Source organism: Chrysemys picta, chromosome 1 (assembly GCF_011386835.1).
Source record: "Chrysemys picta bellii isolate R12L10 chromosome 1, ASM1138683v2, whole genome shotgun sequence".
In the NCBI taxonomy this organism is placed as follows: Eukaryota; Metazoa; Chordata; order Testudines; family Emydidae; genus Chrysemys; species Chrysemys picta.
This window is the reverse complement of record NC_088791.1, coordinates 11,186,457-11,203,388: the sequence shown is the minus strand read 5'-3', so window position 1 is coordinate 11,203,388 and position 16,932 is coordinate 11,186,457. Positions and strand designations below refer to the sequence as shown.

The 16,932-nt window shown below is 42.8% G+C and overlaps 1 protein-coding gene across 4 annotated transcripts in view; it reads left to right on the top strand.

The window, feature by feature from the left end:
- Window positions 1-16,932, top strand: part of MKLN1 (muskelin 1) — a 194,541-nt gene that overhangs the window by 66,540 nt on the left and 111,069 nt on the right. For 3 of the 4 annotated variants that reach the window (XM_008169562.4, XM_065552932.1, XM_008169563.4), the window contains 3 exons: window positions 2,038-2,230; window positions 9,620-9,697; window positions 10,672-10,737. In XM_008169562.4, coding sequence (XP_008167784.1) covers window positions 2,038-2,230; window positions 9,620-9,697; window positions 10,672-10,737 — 337 coding nt within the window. Of the gene's footprint in view, window positions 1-2,034; window positions 2,231-9,619; window positions 9,698-10,671; window positions 10,738-16,932 lie in introns of all 4 variants that reach the window. The other variant, XM_042859481.2, reaches the window with a different exon arrangement.

Below are 16,932 nucleotides of genomic sequence, written 5' to 3'. Positions count from 1 at the left end.
GTTATAGCAGTCTCGGATGATGACCCAGCATGTTGTTTGTTTTTAAGAACACTTTCTCTGAAGATTTGACAAAATGCAAAGAAGGTACCAATGTGATATTTCTAAAGATAGCTACAGCACTGGACCCAAGATTTAAGAATCTGAAGTGCCCTCCAAAACCTGAGAGGGACAAAGTGTGGAGCCTGCTTTCAGGAGTCTTAAAAGAGCAACACTCTTATGTGGAAACTACAGAATCCGAACTATCAAAAATGAAAATCAACCTTCTGGTGGTGGCATCTGACTCAGTTGATGAAAATGAACATGCGTCCGTCCGCACTGCTTTGTATTCTTATTCAGCAGAACCCATCATCAGCATGGATGCATGTCCTGTGGAATGGTGGTTGAAGGATCAAGGGACATATGAATCTTTAGCGCATCTGGCATCTTGTGACGCCAGCTACAAGAGTGCCATGTAAACGCCTGTTCTCACATTCATGTGACATTGTAAACAAGAAGCAGGCAGCATTATCTTTTGCAAATGTAAACAAACTTGTTTGAGCGATTGGCTGAACAAGAAGTAGGACTGAATGGATTTGTAAGTTCTAAAGTTTTACATTTGTTTTATTTTTGAGTGCAGTTATTTTTTGTACATTGTTCTACTTTTGTAAATTCAACTTTAAATAAATAGGATATCTCCATTAATGTATTTATTTATCTCCTAGAACTGGAAGGGACCTTAAAAGGTCATTGAGTCCAGCCCCCTGCCTTCACTAGCAGGACCAAGTACTGATTTTGCCCCAGATCCCTAAGTGGCCCCCTCAAGGATTGAACTCTCAACCCTGGGTTTAGCAGGCCAATGCTCAAACCACTGAGCTATCCCTCCCCCACATGATACTTTCATGATAAAGAGATTGCACTACAGTACTTAAGTGAATTAAACATACTATTTTTTATTTTTACAGTGCAAATATTTATAATAAAAATAACTATAAAGTGAGTAATGTACACTTTGTATTCTGTTATAATTGTAATCAATATATTTAAAAATGTGGAAAACATTCAAACTTTTTTATATAAATAGTATTCTGTTTAACAGCGCGAATAATGGTGATTCATTTTTTTAATCACTTGACAACCCTAATGATGATATATCTTCCCCCTCTCTGACTGACAACTAAAACGGTAGCTTTTTCAGACGCTGCATGCTGTCTTTTGAGTTTTGGGTACTGTAACTCACTGGATCTCCTCCAGACCCTAGTGTCAAAATCCTGCACTGTTGGATGGCAGGTGGGCAGCATTGATATACTGGGGCATGAGATGAGGAGTTGGTGTGAGGGAATAGCCTGCAGTGCTAGCTTTGGCATGTACACCAGTTTTTTCCAAATACAGTTATGCAAGACAGCTGAGCTTTTGAGGTTATGGGTTTTCATGCTTTCTGTCTTTGATTTCAAGTAATGGCAATTAATGGTCAGTGTGTGTGTGTGTGTGTGTGTGTGTGTGTGTGTGTATATATACACACACACACACACACACATATATATATATCAGCTGAGGGGTGAAAACATTATCTATATTCCTGTTTAATACTCTTTCCTTATGCTCTTTCGCTTAGAGAAGCTGTGACCTACTTACTGTTCTAAAGTATTTTGTTATATAATTTATGATTGTATGACGCTTACATAATTTTGGGAGTGAAGGGTTTTTTCCACTTTTTTCCATTTTCGTGTAGAATTCAGCAGTAAGACCAAAGAGCTAAAAAAGGAATGGCAGTGATTTTAAAGATTTGGTCTTGTGGTGATCACATCTTGTAACTGTATCAAAAAATTAAATCATCTTAAAGAAAGAAATAGCACAATGTTTTGTCTCATCTCCTTGAGAGGCAGATGCCGTGGAAAGTATATTACATTCAGTATAGCTTTGTAGGCTATGAACAGTTAACATATGCAATATGTATGAGAGCTTCCACTTCCCTGCCATCCCAACAAATTTGTAAGAAATTCCTGTTAGTACCAGCCAGGGAAATCTACCCTTCTCATAGGTTTTCTTGTGTTCCAGTAGTACCGTGAACAGGAAGCCATTCGTCTATGTCTAAAGCATTTTCGCCAGCACAACTACACTGAGGCTTTTGAATCACTGCAGAAGAAAACCAAGATTGCGCTAGAGCACCCAATGTTGACAGATCTGCATGACAAACTAGTGCTGAAAGGAGACTTTGATGCTTGTGAAGAATTGATAGAAAAAGCTGTAAATGGTAAGTGAATCCAAAGCAGCATCTTGTCTGGAAAGCCTATTGATGTATAAACTCTTTCCATAATGTACATTAAAATATACACAGCTGTATTGTGATAGCTTTTGTTTTGCATTATGTAAGGGGAGCTATTTAGTATCTGAAGCATGATGCCTTGTAAACTCTTGCTGGACACATGAGTATTCTCTGCGCGAGAAGAGTTAATAAAGGTTGACAAGACTTACTAACATTTTCCCTTGTTATTACTATTACTTTGGAGCGCCGCCCCCCCCCTCCTCCCCCCCCCCGGCAGAGTTTAAAAGGTGCTTCCAGGAACAAGTGAAGACAAGGTCTGTGACCCAAATAGCTGACAACCTAAAGCCAGACATAACATTACAAGAGAAGGTAACAAACGAAAGAGAAGTTGGGAGGAGTGTAAGGAAATGACAAGATTTCAGTAAGACTCACCAATTAGCAAGGCCATCTCTTCATTATGATGGATTTTGTTAAATTTAGTGGATTGTTCTTTTTAAACCTACCTAGTTGGGCAACACAGCAGAAATAATATTTTGGGAGGGATTTGAATGAGGGCAGTGGCTTTGTGACTGGGTGTAGGGACAATATGCCTTGTAATAGGAGTCCGCTTACAGGAAGACCCTGAGGTGGGAATGGAAGAACTGCTCCAAAAGTCAGAGCCTAGGCCCAGTGGCTAGATTCGTTATAAATAAATGAAGGTTAACCCTTATTTAGAGCATTATTTAGAGTGCAGAGGGAGCTTGAGTAGCAGAGTTGAAATGTCTTTGCCCTACACAGCAAGTTTGGAGCACAACCATGGTTAGAATTCAGCAATTCCTGACTCTCAGTATTGTGCTCTATGTTCATTTGCTCTGTCTAGGTGAAACTTACCCCTGGTCTACACTGGGGGGGAAGATCGATCTAAGATACGTAGACTTCAGCTACGCTATTCTCGTAGCTGAAGTTGCGTATCTTAGATCGACTTACCTCCCGTCCTCACGGTGCGGGATCGACGGCCGTGGCTCCCCCGTCGACTTCGCTTCCGCCTCTCTCCTGCTTTGTTATAACTGTTAATAAACACAACTTCCAGAAGTGTGTATGTGCCTGCTGGCAACATCAGTAATGCAGTTTTTATCAAAGCAGTGATTGGTTCCTGGGGTACAGTGGGAGTAAAAAGAAGTGTAACTAAAGATAGCCTCATAGTTTGTGTCTCCTTTATAAATCAAGTATATCAAATAGCATGTTCTGTTCACTGTGTGGGATTTTGCTGTGCTACTTTCCACTCCTCTGGGACTGCTCTGTTTTCTCCAGTCTTCTAGATTGTGCTTTTTCTAGGAAATACTTTCTCTTACTTGAACAAATGATTCATAACTGCTGCAGTGTTCTCCCGCTTATCCAGGTATAGACGTATTGGCAAAGACAAGTATGGCAGATTCCTAGATCCAGTATTTCACTGGTTAACAAATCACCGTTGCTTTCCAGCTTAATCAATTTTTTTGTGGTGAACAGTCAACCTGCCTAGTTCCTGACACAGTTTTAAATGTCAGGTTTGCATTGGCTGCTGACATCTCTTGGCATAGAGCAATGGCCTTGAACAATTGATTGCTTGCTTCAATTGCACCTATGCAATGTGCAAAAAACTCTGGCTCTAGCTCTAGGCCAGGTCTACACTAGAAGAGGTTTGCTGTTACAGCAATACTGGCAAATGCTCCCAGTGTTAGATGCTGGTTCCTTGAGCGAAATAAACTAATCTGAGAAAAGCACTTTTATGGTAGTATAATTGCGTCTACACTATGGCTTTTGCCAATACAGAAATTTGCTTAAAATAAAAAAGGACATGTAAACTGACACTGTTAGCAAAAGTTTCTGGTGTATACCTGGCGTTAGGCTATGGCCAGGGCCGGCACCAGCCCAGCAAGCAGGTGCTTGGGGCGGCCAAGGGGAAGTGGCAGCACGTCGGGCTCTTCGGTGGCAATTCGGCAGCGGGTCCCTTGGTCCCTCTCAGAGGGAAGGACCTGCCGCCGAATTGCCGCCTGTAGCAGGGTGGTTACCCTGCTGCTGCCTGGAAGGGCTTAAAACAGCCCTGGCAGAGGGCTGCAGCTCTAAAAGCTGGGCTGATTGGGGAAGTAGCCATAGCTGGGCCATGCCCCAAACAGGCCACAGCTGGCCTGTATAAAAAGGCTGGGAGCCAGAGGCCAAGGAGTCTCTCTCTCCCTTCAGAGGGAGAAGGGCTTGGCTGCAGCGAGCTAGACACAGGGTACCTGAGTGGAGAAGGGCTGGGGGAAGGCTGAGGAGCTGGGGAGCTCCAGCCTGGAAAGTCCCAGGCTGTGGCCTAGGAGAAGGCCAGGGGTACTGGGGGTTGCAGAGGGCAGCCCAGGGCTAGGCCAAGGCAGCAGGTCCAAACCCTCCTGGCTTGTGATGAGTGGCCTATACTGCAGTCTACCCTAGGGAGCGGGGGCTAGTTGGTGACTGGCAGTGGCCTTATTCTGAGGCGAGGTAGGGATAGTGGGTGGGGGTTCCTTGGGGAGGGGAGACCCTAGTACTGAGGGGTGTACTGCCAGGGGGCAGCCCCCCAGATACAAGGGCACCGGGGTCCGGGAGGGACACGGGGCCAGAGTACAGGTGGATCACCAGCCTGCAGGGGGCGCTCCAGGACGCTGAAAGAACTAATTCCCAGAAGTCACCAGCAGGAGGCGCCACAGGGGTGAGTCCGCTCCTCTACACGGCCGAAGAAGAAAGTGGTGCGGTGGAGCTGCCGCCGATCGTGATTGTGGCTTTTTTTTTTTTTTCTTTCTTTTGCCGCTTGGGGAGCCGACCCTGGCTATGGTTCTGCTGGAGAGCTTAGTGGTGTAGCTGCACTGATGCAGCTGTGCCGCTGTAAGCTCTCTAGTGTACCTGCTCTAAACTGATGTGAGAGAGAGAGAGCTTTCCTGTTGACTTAATTGATCCATCCCCAACGAGCGATGGTAGCTACATCAATGGGAGAAGTTCTCCCACTGACATAGCGCTGTCCACACCGGCACTTAGGTCAGTGTAACTAGGTTGCCTCACGGGGGTGGCTGATTCACACCCCGAGCGACATAAGTTATACCAACATAAGTGGTAGCGTAGACACAGCCGTTAACTTGATACATGCTTAACATTGCAGGTTGTGGTATTGCGTCCTTTGTTCTTGTCCCAGATTATTATAACTGTAGAGTGAGCTATTTCTTTCACTAGCAATCTAGTTGAATGATTTAGCATGAATTTTTATTTACACATGCTATTCTACATTCTGTCACTGATTCTGAAGGAGTATTATAAATCTGATTTCAGTACTTTTACGATATAATCCTATTATCCAATACTGGGCTAACTGAAGCTCCCGGTTACGTGTAACTTGCATTACTCCCTGCCTATTCTTTACTGATTCCCCTTCTGTTGCTTTGACCACATTACGCCTGAACCCCTTCGCTGGCTTCCCCTGTCTTTCACATTGAGTTGCAGCTCCTTAATCCCACTTTTCACCCATCTTTCCATCATTTCCCCATTTCGAACTAAGGTACGCAAATTCAGCTACGTTAATAATGTAGCTGAATTCGAAGTACCTTAGTTCGAACTTACCGCGCGTCTAGACACGGCAGGCAGGCTCCCGCGTCGATGCTGCATACTCCTCTCGCCGAGCTGGAGTACCAGCGTCGACGGCAAGCACTTCCGGGATCGATTTATCGCGTCTAGACAAGACACGATAGATTGATCCGGGATCGATTGCTTACCTCCGGGTCCGGCGGTAAGCAAAGTGTAGACCTACCCTAAGTGACTTACTTGAGGTCACACAGGAAGTCTGTGGCAGAGCAGGGAATTGAATCTGTACTTCCAGAGTCCCAGGCTAGTGCCCTGAACCACTGGACTATTCTTCCTCTTTGGCCTTCAAGGCCAAACATCTTCATTCTGGTCTACCATGTTTCATTCTGGACTTCTACCACCACCTGCTCACCATGCTCTTTTACATTCTTATTCTGTCTTCTGTGTCTGAACTCTTGTCCTGTGTATTAGCTTTTCAGATAACTTTGTTTTGGTCAGTATAGTGTTGTGTATATACTTCCAATGCTGTACAAACGTACATTTAAAGAGAAATATATACAAATGCCCAGTTAACTTTCAAGGCCTTCAGAGACTCTGAACTCTCCTGGCCATTACATAGCCTAAACCTGGGCATATGAACTTTTGACCTCACGTTGATCTTGAGGTTCATGGCCTTAACCTCATTTCACCACTACATTTTTCTTTAACAGGGATGCCGCACAGAGTTAGTTTAGCACAAATTGACTTAAAAAAGGGGGGCAAATATTTGTAATGCTAGGTTTAAAAATGTGACATGCCATACCTCTTGCAGGCCGTCACTGTATTATTAGACGGGAAGAATGGGTCTGCATGGATGAGAAGGAAGATTAGTGGAAGTAGAAGTGGATTTTTTTTTTTTTTTGGTGTTGCTAGTGCTGAACACTGATGTCTTCCACCCTACCTCACTGGATAATTTCTTTTGAGAACTTTTTGGCAGGCAATCACACTCTTCCCACAGATTCTTAGGACTTCCTCATGCGCACTATGCTCAGAAAATGAGCATATTGAAACTCTGGCAACTGGCTGACTTCCTCTCAAAACTAAAAGGTTCCCTAAATCTCAGTTGCTTCTTAGATGTAGCTCAAATACCTCACATTTGGATTCATTCCTGCATCTTCCAGACAGCCTACGCTCTGACAGACAAGTCTGGTTAATATTCCTGTATAGCAAATGCAGAATCCAAGTTACTTAATGGAACTGCATGAAACTACTGCAAAACGTACTTACAGATTAGATTTCTGTGTGCAAGCTACAGGTAGTGTTCTGGTTTCACTTTTTTTCAAGGAGGTGCTTCATCTGGCTGTTTTTTCATGTCAATATCTGATGTTTGATCATCCACTAAGTCACTAGCCAGAAGTCTTGTCTTATAGTTGTTGACTGTGCTCAAAGTGCTTAGGGTGAATCAGAAGGGAATGGTTGAATCTTCCTGGAAATTTCAGACACACTGCAGTTTTGAGGGGTAATACTAAGCCATACATACTCCCTTCATTCAGTTATTCTGTAAAATTTCTTGCTACATAACATTCAACTGGCTGACAAAATAAAGTCTCTAATATTAGTAAATTGTACCTCACTGATGAATAACCTGTAATCTCTAGGAGATGGATGTTACTATATGCAAAATGCATCACAGTGTAGGTGTAAAGGAGTTAATAGATAATGATACATAACGAATCATCTTCTTTGGACATAATTGTAGAGCAGACATGGTCATTGACCTGTGTGAAAGGCCTCATGGGCTCTGGAATCTGATTTTCCTTTAAAACTAATAGGCGCTCTTAAAATTGTTTCTGCAGTGGAGTTGAAAATATCGTTCTAAACCACTGTTACTGTTTCATTGGAAACAGATGATAAAAACCTAATCTGACCTAGATCTGATCCTCCACAGGGCCTATGCAGTATGTTGTCTCTTTCTTCAAACATGTCAAGTCAGCTTAGCTGATAAAACAAGAACTACGAGCAAGGTACTAGAATAGATCAGATACCGGGTAGGAGATCCACCTAGGCCCCCTTCTACCTATGTGCCAAACCACTAGTGAGTGGTTCAGCTTCCAAAACAAGCCACTGCTGATTTATAGCGCAAATAGAATGAATGTGGAACTGCTCCCAGCTGAAAGAAACATTTCTGGGAATAGAGCTGGAATATCTCCAAACCAGTGTCCCATGGAGGAAGAAAAGCATTATTAAAAGAAGCTGAAGGCACAGCAGGGGAGAAGTGTTGTGTCTTGACAAGTGCAGTCCATGGGTTTTGAGTATGGGGGAGAGGTTAAACCACCCTTTTCAGGTCATATGGTGCAATTCATCCTCTTGTTCGGTGTGTCCAATTATATCTGTTTGCTGCCAAAGGGATTGATGTTGCTGTTTACCTCCTTTCTTGAAGACCAAACCATCCTAATGTTCCATAAAAGAATGGTTTTTTTTCCCTACTTGTTTGTGGCTAGTAAAATGGGACTGATTCTGTTAACATGGAATTTTTTACCAGTGTCAAGTAATACATGCACAGTATATGTTCTATCTCTGGAGTGAGTCAAAATGCCTGAAAACCTTTGAAAGTTTTATAGCTATAATTGTCCAATGTAACTCTTGTTTGAGTTTGTAAATGATGTGTAGTGTTTGGGGAGACCAGACTTCAAAACCTTAGAATGCTCAGCCTCTTCCAGGAAGCACTCATTGACTTGCAGAATTAAGCCTTTAATTAAACCTAGATTTCAGTCCTGACAAATTAAGACCAGAAAAAATTTAAAAATATGATGTGGCGAAAGTTCATCATGTACTACACATAATTAAGAGCTTATACAGTTTTGATTTTAACTTTTCCACTTAGAGGCATCTGGGGTAGGTAATACACAGCTGAATTTGCAGCTGTATTTTTAGGAAGTGGATGCCTATCAACTAAGTTCATAACTTTTAAAGTCCCTGCCTTACCCTCAAATGCCTGGGCTCCTGAATGGGGAAAAGTCCCCCCTCCACTCCCACCTCCCTTCCTAGGACTGACAGTCTCCACACTTTATTATTAAAAAAAAAAAAAAAAAAAAAGGGTAGGGATGAACAAGTGGGTGTTTAAAGTTTTTTGTTTAGATTTATAAATTTCATCTTGTGGTTCAGGAAGCATATATATAATCTAACCCTGTACAAATCTGCTTTTTATCAGGGGCCCCAAAAGCCCAGTCCCCTTTTTGTGTCTCTGCCCCCTCTTCTCAAAAAAAAAAAAAAAAAAAAAAAAAAAAAAAGCCACCAACAAAAAATGCCCTCAGGTAAACTGAGGAGAGAGATGGGATTTAAGACTAATTTACTTTTCTGTTTTGATCCAATGCCTGTTTCTTTCTTCTCAGCATTTACAACTGCTTTACCTTTTTCTCTTAGATGAAGCTCTGGAGATGCCATCTGACCCAGTTTCAGCTCAACATGAGCTAAAATGACTGAATTTATAAGCACTTGCAACTTCCTCCCTTCTTGTTTAAATAATGGAAATAGGAACCCATCCTTAATTAAAACATGCCAGGCTAGAGATTTATGGATAACTGGCATGACATGGCAATCAGGCCAGGTTGATTCTTGATTGATGTAGTGGCTAATGTTTACTCTTTTTATTTTGTCAAAATACAAATTGAATAAGGTATGGTTTATGAAAATGTTGTTAGTAACTGACATGCATATGACAGTTCAAAGAGAGCTCTAGAGTAGCAGTTAGGTTTGAGTGAGAGCATCTTATTTTAATCTGAAAATGTTCTGCTACAGCATAATGTAAGTGCAAACATTACATGCAGCAATAAGTGGGTTTTTCTGTGTTTGCAGATGGCTTGTTCAATCAGTACATCAGTCAGCAGGAATACAAACCGCGTTGGGGTCAGATTATCCCCAAAAGTACCAAAGGTAAGAGTCTAAATGGAAACACTTTTTAAAAAAGAACAGGAGTACTTGTGGCACCTTAGAGACTAACAAATTTATTAGAGCATAAGCTTTCGTGGGCTACAGCCCACTTCTTCGGATGCAAAGCTTATGCTCTAATAAATTTGTTAGTCTCTAAGGTGCCACAAGTACTCCTGTTCTTTTTGCGGATACAGACTAACACGTCTGCTACTCTGAAACCTGACACTTTTTACAATTACCCATGCATTAGTAATTGCCACTATAGTAGTTTGTGGATACAGTGCATGAAGGTGATAAAAGGGAGGCTATAGGACAGCATAGTCCTGCTTTTTACAGGTGCAGCTGATGTCATTTACTTTTCACTCTGGCACAATGCATTTATCTTCAGATACTAAAATAATGTATGTGAATGCACAGTTCAGTAAGGAACCGTTCACAGAACAATAGCTTTAAACCAAAAGTTATACAAGGTGGCTTTTCTGGGGTGGTGGAATATCATTTAAGGTGCCATTCCAGCTGACTTGTCTTCAAGCAGTTCTGAGGCTGCTTTTTACCATGCTGGGAGCTGAATTAGCCTTTGGCTGTCCCCAGCGTTGGGGGCTGCAAAGGTTGGTTTAAGCTTAACAGTTTTTATGGACCTGAGGATATGTTTTCACATCCAGGGTCTGTTAAGGTCTCCTCTTGCAAGACACTCCCTGTACTGATAGAGAGCATTGTATTCACTGATTTACACATGACAATGGTTTTTCTCTGGCAGATAGACACAAAAAGCAATACAATACAAAAATAATCTTGGTTGCTTTGAGTATAAACATGCTGTTCTCCAGATAATTGCTATGTATATTTTGAATGTTTGAAGAACTCTGGGCTATTTAAGTTGTGCTGCCTCTGCTCAGCTTATATGGCATGAATGAATGAATTCTAATTTTTTAGAAAAATCATGTATAATAGAAAATCTTCCCTTTGTCTTTCACAAGGTGATGGAGAGGACAGCAGACCAGGAATGAGAGGAGGCCATCAGATGGTCATTGATGTACAGACAGGTGAATGGTCATTTATTCTTTAAGAAGAAAGTTCTGTCCTATTTTTATTTTGGGACTTAATTATATTGAGCTGATACAAGCTCAGCTATAAATATGCAAACATATCTCGTTCCTTTGTATATTCTTTTTTTCTATTAGTGTTGGGACAAAACTCTGCTCTTAGTGCATCTAGATTGTTATTCTGCTTTCCCTCTGTGGAGCCCTACTTCACTCTTCTAGATTTCAGGCTGCTTGTTTTGGTGATGCAGGAGTGACTTCTTCCATAGGTGATCTGATCTTTTGGTTGGGGGAGGGTCTGTTATGGGTGCCCTTTCCGCCCCTATCTGCTGCAGGTCTGAAGACTGGAAGCAATCTCAGCCTTTGCTGGCCAAGTGTTACTGGTTCCTAACTCTCACTGATAACCTAGGAACCTTCTGATTAAGAGCCAGGGCTTTTTCCTGCGAAAGGGGCCTGGGGATCTTAAAACTAAACCAATTGTGGTTTTTTTTTTTTTATTATTATTATTATTAAATGATTGGCCATATGCTATGAGCCCCACTTTTCTAAGAACTTACTCCTGGGGGAATTCTGCACTGAAAAATTAAAAACTGTGCACAATATTTTAAAATTCTGCAAAATTCAGTGTATTTTATTTGTCAAAATAATGCAGTATAATCACGCTGGTTTCAATTATTTAGGTAATTTATTTAAACTACAGTATAATGGACGGAGAATGGGAAGCATTGGAGGAAATCCCCAAACCCGCTTGCCTAATCATGGGACTGGAAGGGACCTCGAGAGGTCATCTAGTCCAGTCCCCTGCACTCATAGCAGGACTAAGTATTATCTGGACCGTCCCTGATGAGTGTTTGTCTAACCTATTCTTAAAAATCTGCAATGATGGAGATTCCACGTCTCCCTAGGCAATTTATTCTAGTGCTTAACCCCCCTGACAGTTAGGAAAAACTTCCTAATGTCCAGCCTAAACCTGCAGTTTAACATTGCTTCCTGTCCTATCCTCAGAGGTTAAGAAGAACAATTTTTCTCCCTCCTTTTAACAACTTTTTCACTGTGGCTGTCTAATTGTAATAAATATACAAATCCCTACCCTGTAGCTACTTTGTGTGCACTGCTATGGAGGAAAAAAAAGTGTTGTGTTCCATGTAAACACACAAGAATGGTACAGTCCCTGCCCCAAAGAATTTAGTCTGTCAAAAGATAGAGGAAAGGGGGATACAAGTAGGATGGTCAGGGTTTTGATTGACCATATCTTGATAGGTTGATATGTAATAACATACACTACACCTCTACCCCGATATAACGCTGTCCTCAGGAGCCAAAAAATCTTACTGCGTTATAGATGAAACCACGTTATATCTAACTTGCTTTGATCTGCCAGAGTGTGCAGCCCCGCTCCCCCGGAGCACTGTTTTACCACGTTATATCCGAATTCGTGTTATATCGGGTCGCGTTATATCGGGGTAGAGCTGGATCTCCAATTGCTGGTTAACCTTGCTGTTACCAGTCAGAAGACTTCGTGTTGCCCTCAACTCCTTATTTAAATACTCCTAACAAACATGGTTTCTTTCCCCCACCTAATCCATACAATTAATACAATGTAATAAAGATGACTTGCAGTTAGTGGGAAGAGAGGGGCGAGTGCCAAGCCTTTGGGTACATCTGTACTACAGGTCGGGCTGCAATTTGCAGCTTGTGTAGGTGTGCGTGCACTAGCTTTAATCTAGCGATCTTGCAAAAAATAGCAGTGAGGATGTGGCAATGCAGGCTGCACAAGCCTGTTTCACCCCTCTGGGTAGGTACTCACTTGTGCTGTCTGCACTGAAGCCCAAGCTGCCTCCCGCATCCTCACTACTATTTTTAGCAGGCTGGCTAGATTAAAGGTACTATGGGTAAGTCCGTGCAAGCTGCAAATCATACCCTCAGCTACAGTGTGATACCCCTTGAGGGGCAAGGAGGAATGTGGGCTTATTGAAGATTTGGGGGAGCTGAAGGTGACTATATTGGTTGTGGGTGTATAGATAGGGAGTTGAAGGCTGTAACAAGTTAAGGTGTATGGGCATGAGGACAGAATACATTTAAAAATAACTGGGGCTGTCAATTAATTGCAGTTAACTCATGAGATTTAAAAAAATTAATCGCGATTAATCGCAGTTTTAATTGCACTCTTAAGCAATAAAATACCAATTGAAATTTATTAAATATTTTGCATGTTTTTCTACATTTTCATATATATTCTGTGTTGTAATTGAAATGTGTATATTTTTTATTATAAATATTTGCACTGTAAAGGTGATAAAAGAAATAGCATTTTTCAAGTCACCTCATACGAGTACTGTAGTGCAATCTTTTTGTTGTGAAAGTGCAATTTACGAATGTAGATTTTTTATTTGTTTTTGTTCTTGAGTGCAGTTATGTAACAATGTAAAACTTCAGAGCCTACAAGCCCACTCAGTCCTACTTCTTGTTTCGCCAGTCACTAAGGCAAACAAGTTTGTTTACATTTGCAGGAGCTAAGGCTGCCCTCTTCTTATTTACAATGTCACCAGAAAATGAAAACAGGCATTTGCATGGCATTTTTGTAGCCAACATTGCAAGATATTTCCGTGCCAGATATGCTAAACATTCGTATGCCCCTTCATGCTTTAGCCATCATTCCAGAGGACATGCTTCTATGCTGATGACACTTGTTTTAATAAAAATAAATAATAATAAAAAAAAACGTTAATTTAATTTGTGATTGAACTCCTTGGGGGAGAATTGTATGTCCCCTGCTCTGTTTTACCTTCATTCTGTCATATTTCATCTTATAGCAGTCTCGAATGATGAACCCGGACACATTGTTCATTTTAAGAACACTTTTTTACTGTAGATTTCACAAAACGCAAAGAAGGTACCAATGTGAGATTTCTAAAGATAGCTACAGCACTGGACCCAAGATTTAAGAATCTGAAGTGCCTTCCAAAATCTGAGAGGGGCGAGGTGTAGAGCATGTTTTCAGAAGTTATAAAAGAGCAACACTCCAATGCGGAAACTACAGAACCCGGACTACCAAAAAAGAAAATCAACCATGTGCTGGTGGCATTTGATTCAGATAATGAAAATGAACATGTCAGTCCGCACTGCTTTGGATTCTTATCGAGCAGAACCCATCATCAGCATGGATGCATGTCCCCTGGAATGGTGGTTGAAGGATCAAGGGACATATGAATCTTTAGTGCATCTGGGACATAAATATCTTGTGATTCTGACTACAACAGTGCCATGAGAACGTTGGTTCTCACTGTCAGGTGCAGGGCTGGCTCCAGGCACCAGCGAAGGAAGCATAGAATCATAGAATCATAGAATCATAGAACATCAGAGTTGGAAGGGACCTCAAGAGGTCATCTAGTCCAACCCCCTGCTCAAAGCAGGACCAATTCCCAGCTAAATCATCCCAGCCAGGGCTTTGTCAAGCCGGGCCTTAAAAACCTCCAAGGAAGGAGACTCCACCACCTCCCTAGGTAACGCATTCCAGTGCTTCACCACCCTCCTAGTGAAATAGTTTTTCCTGATATCCAACCTGGACCTCCCCCACCGCAACTTGAGACCATTGCTCCTTGTTCTGTCCTCTGCCACCACTGAGAACAGCCGAGCTCCATCCTCTTTGGAACTCCCCTTCAGGTAGTTGAAGGCTACTATCAAATCCCCCCTCATTCTTCTCTTCTGGAGACTAAACAATCCCAGTTCTCTCAGCCTCTCCTCATAAGTCATGTGCTCCAGACCCCTAATCATTTTTGTTGCCCTCCGCTGGACTCTTTCCAATTTTTCCACATCCTTCTTGTAGTGTGGGGCCCAAAACTGGACACAGTATTCCAGATGAGGCCTCACCAATGTCGAATAAAGGGGAACGATCACGTTCCTCGATCTGCTGGCAATGCCCCTACTTATACAGCCCAAAATGCCGTTAGCCTTCTTGGCAACAAGAGCACACTGTTGACTCATATCCAGCTTCTCGTCCACTGTGACCCCTAGGTCCTTTTCAGCAGAACTGCTACCTAGCCATTCGGTCCCTAGTCTGTAGCAGTGCATGGGATTCTTCCGTCCTAAGTGCAGGACTCTGCACTTGTCCTTGTTGAACCTCATCAGGTTTTTTTCTGCCCAATCCTCTAATTTGTCTAGGTCCCTCTGTATTCGATCCCTACCCTCTAGTGTATCTACCACGCCTCCTAGTTTAGTGTCATCTGCAAACTTGCTGAGAGTGCAGTCCACACCATCCTCCAGATCATTAATAAAGATATTAAACAAAACCGGCCCCAGGACCGACCCTTGGGGCACTCCACTTGAAACCGGCTGCCAACTAGACATGGAGCCATTGATCACTACCCGTTGAGCCCGACGATCTAGCCAGCTTTCTATCCACCTTACAGTCCATTCATCCAGCCCATACTTCTTTAACTTGGTGGCAAGAATACTGTGGGAGACAGTATCAAAAGCTTTGCTAAAGTCAAGCAATAACACATCCACTGCTTTCCCCTCATCCACAGAGCCAGTTATCTCATCATAGAAGGCAATTAGGTTAGTCAGGCACGACTTCCCCTTCGTGAATCCATGCTGACTGTTCCTGATCACTTTCCTTTCCTCTAAATGTTTCATAATTGATTCCTTGAGGACCTGCTCCATAATTTTTCCAGGGACTGAGGTGAGGCTGACTGGCCTGTAGTTCCCCGGATCCTCCTTCTTCCCTTTTTTAAAGATGGGCACTACATTAGCCTTTTTCCAGTCATCTGGGACCTCCCCCGATCGCCATGAGTTTTCAAAAATAATGGCTAATGGCTCTGCAATCTCACCCGTCAACTCCTTTAGCACCCTCGGATGCAGCGCATCCGGCCCCATGGACTTGTGCACGTCCAGTTTTTCTAAATAGTCCCGAACCACTTCTTTCTCCACAGAGGGCTGGTCACCTTCTCCCCATGCTGTACTGCCCAGTGCAGCAATCTGGGAGCTGACCTTGTGCGTGAAGACAGAGGCAAAAAAATCATTGAGTACATTAGCTTTTTCCACATCCTCGGTCACTAGGTTGCCTCCCTCATTCAGTAAGGGGCCCACACTTTCCTTGATTTTCTTCTTGTTGCTAACATACCTGAAGAAACCCTTCTTGTTACTCTTAACATCTCTTGCTAACTGCAACTCCAAGTGTGATTTGGCCTTCCTGATTTCACTCCTGCACGCCTGAGCAATATTTTTATACTCCTCCCTGGTCATTTGTCCAATCTTCCACTTCTTATAAGCCTCTTTTTTGCGTTTAAGATCAGCAAGGATTTCACTGTTTAGCCAAGCTGGTCGCCTGCCATATTTACTATTCTTTCTACACATCGGGATGGTTTGTTCCTGCAATCTCAATAAGGATTCTTTAAAATACAGCCAGCTCTCCTGGACCCCTTTGCCCTTCATGTTATTCTCCCAGGGGATCCTGCCCATCTGTTCCCTGAGGGAGTCAAAGTCTGCTTTTCTGAAGTCTAGGGTCGATATTCGGCTGCTCTCCTTTCTTCCTTGTGTCAGGATCCTGAACTCGACCATCTCATGGTCACTGCCTCCGAGGTTCCCATCCACTTTTGCTTCCCCTACTAGTTCTTCCCTGTTTGTGAGCAGCAGGTCAAGAAAAGCTTTGCCCCTAGTTGGTTCCTCCAGCACTTGCACCAGGAAATTGTCCCCTACGCTTTCCAAAAATTTCCTGGATTGCCTGTGCACCGCTGTATTGCTCTCCCAGCAGATATCAGGGTGATTAAAGTCTCCCATGAGAACCAGGGCCTGCGATCTAGCAACTACTGCTAGTTGCCAGAAGAAAGCCTCGTCCACCTCATCCCCCTGGTCTGGTGGTCTATAGCAGACTCCAACCACGACATCACCCTTGTTGCTCCCACTTCTCAACTTTATCCAGAGACTCTCAGGTTTTTCTGCAGTATCATACCGGAGCTCTGAGCAGTCATACTCCTCTCTTACATACAACGCAACTCCCCCACCTTTTCTGCCCTGCCTGTCCTTCCTGAACAGTTTATATCCATCCATGACAGTACTCCAGTCATGTGAGTTATCCCACCAAGTCTCTGTTATTCCAATCACATCATAGTTCCCTGACTGTGCCAGAACTTCCAGTTCTCCCTGCTTGTTTCCCAGGCTTCTTGCATTTGTGTATAGGCACTTAAGATAACTCAATGA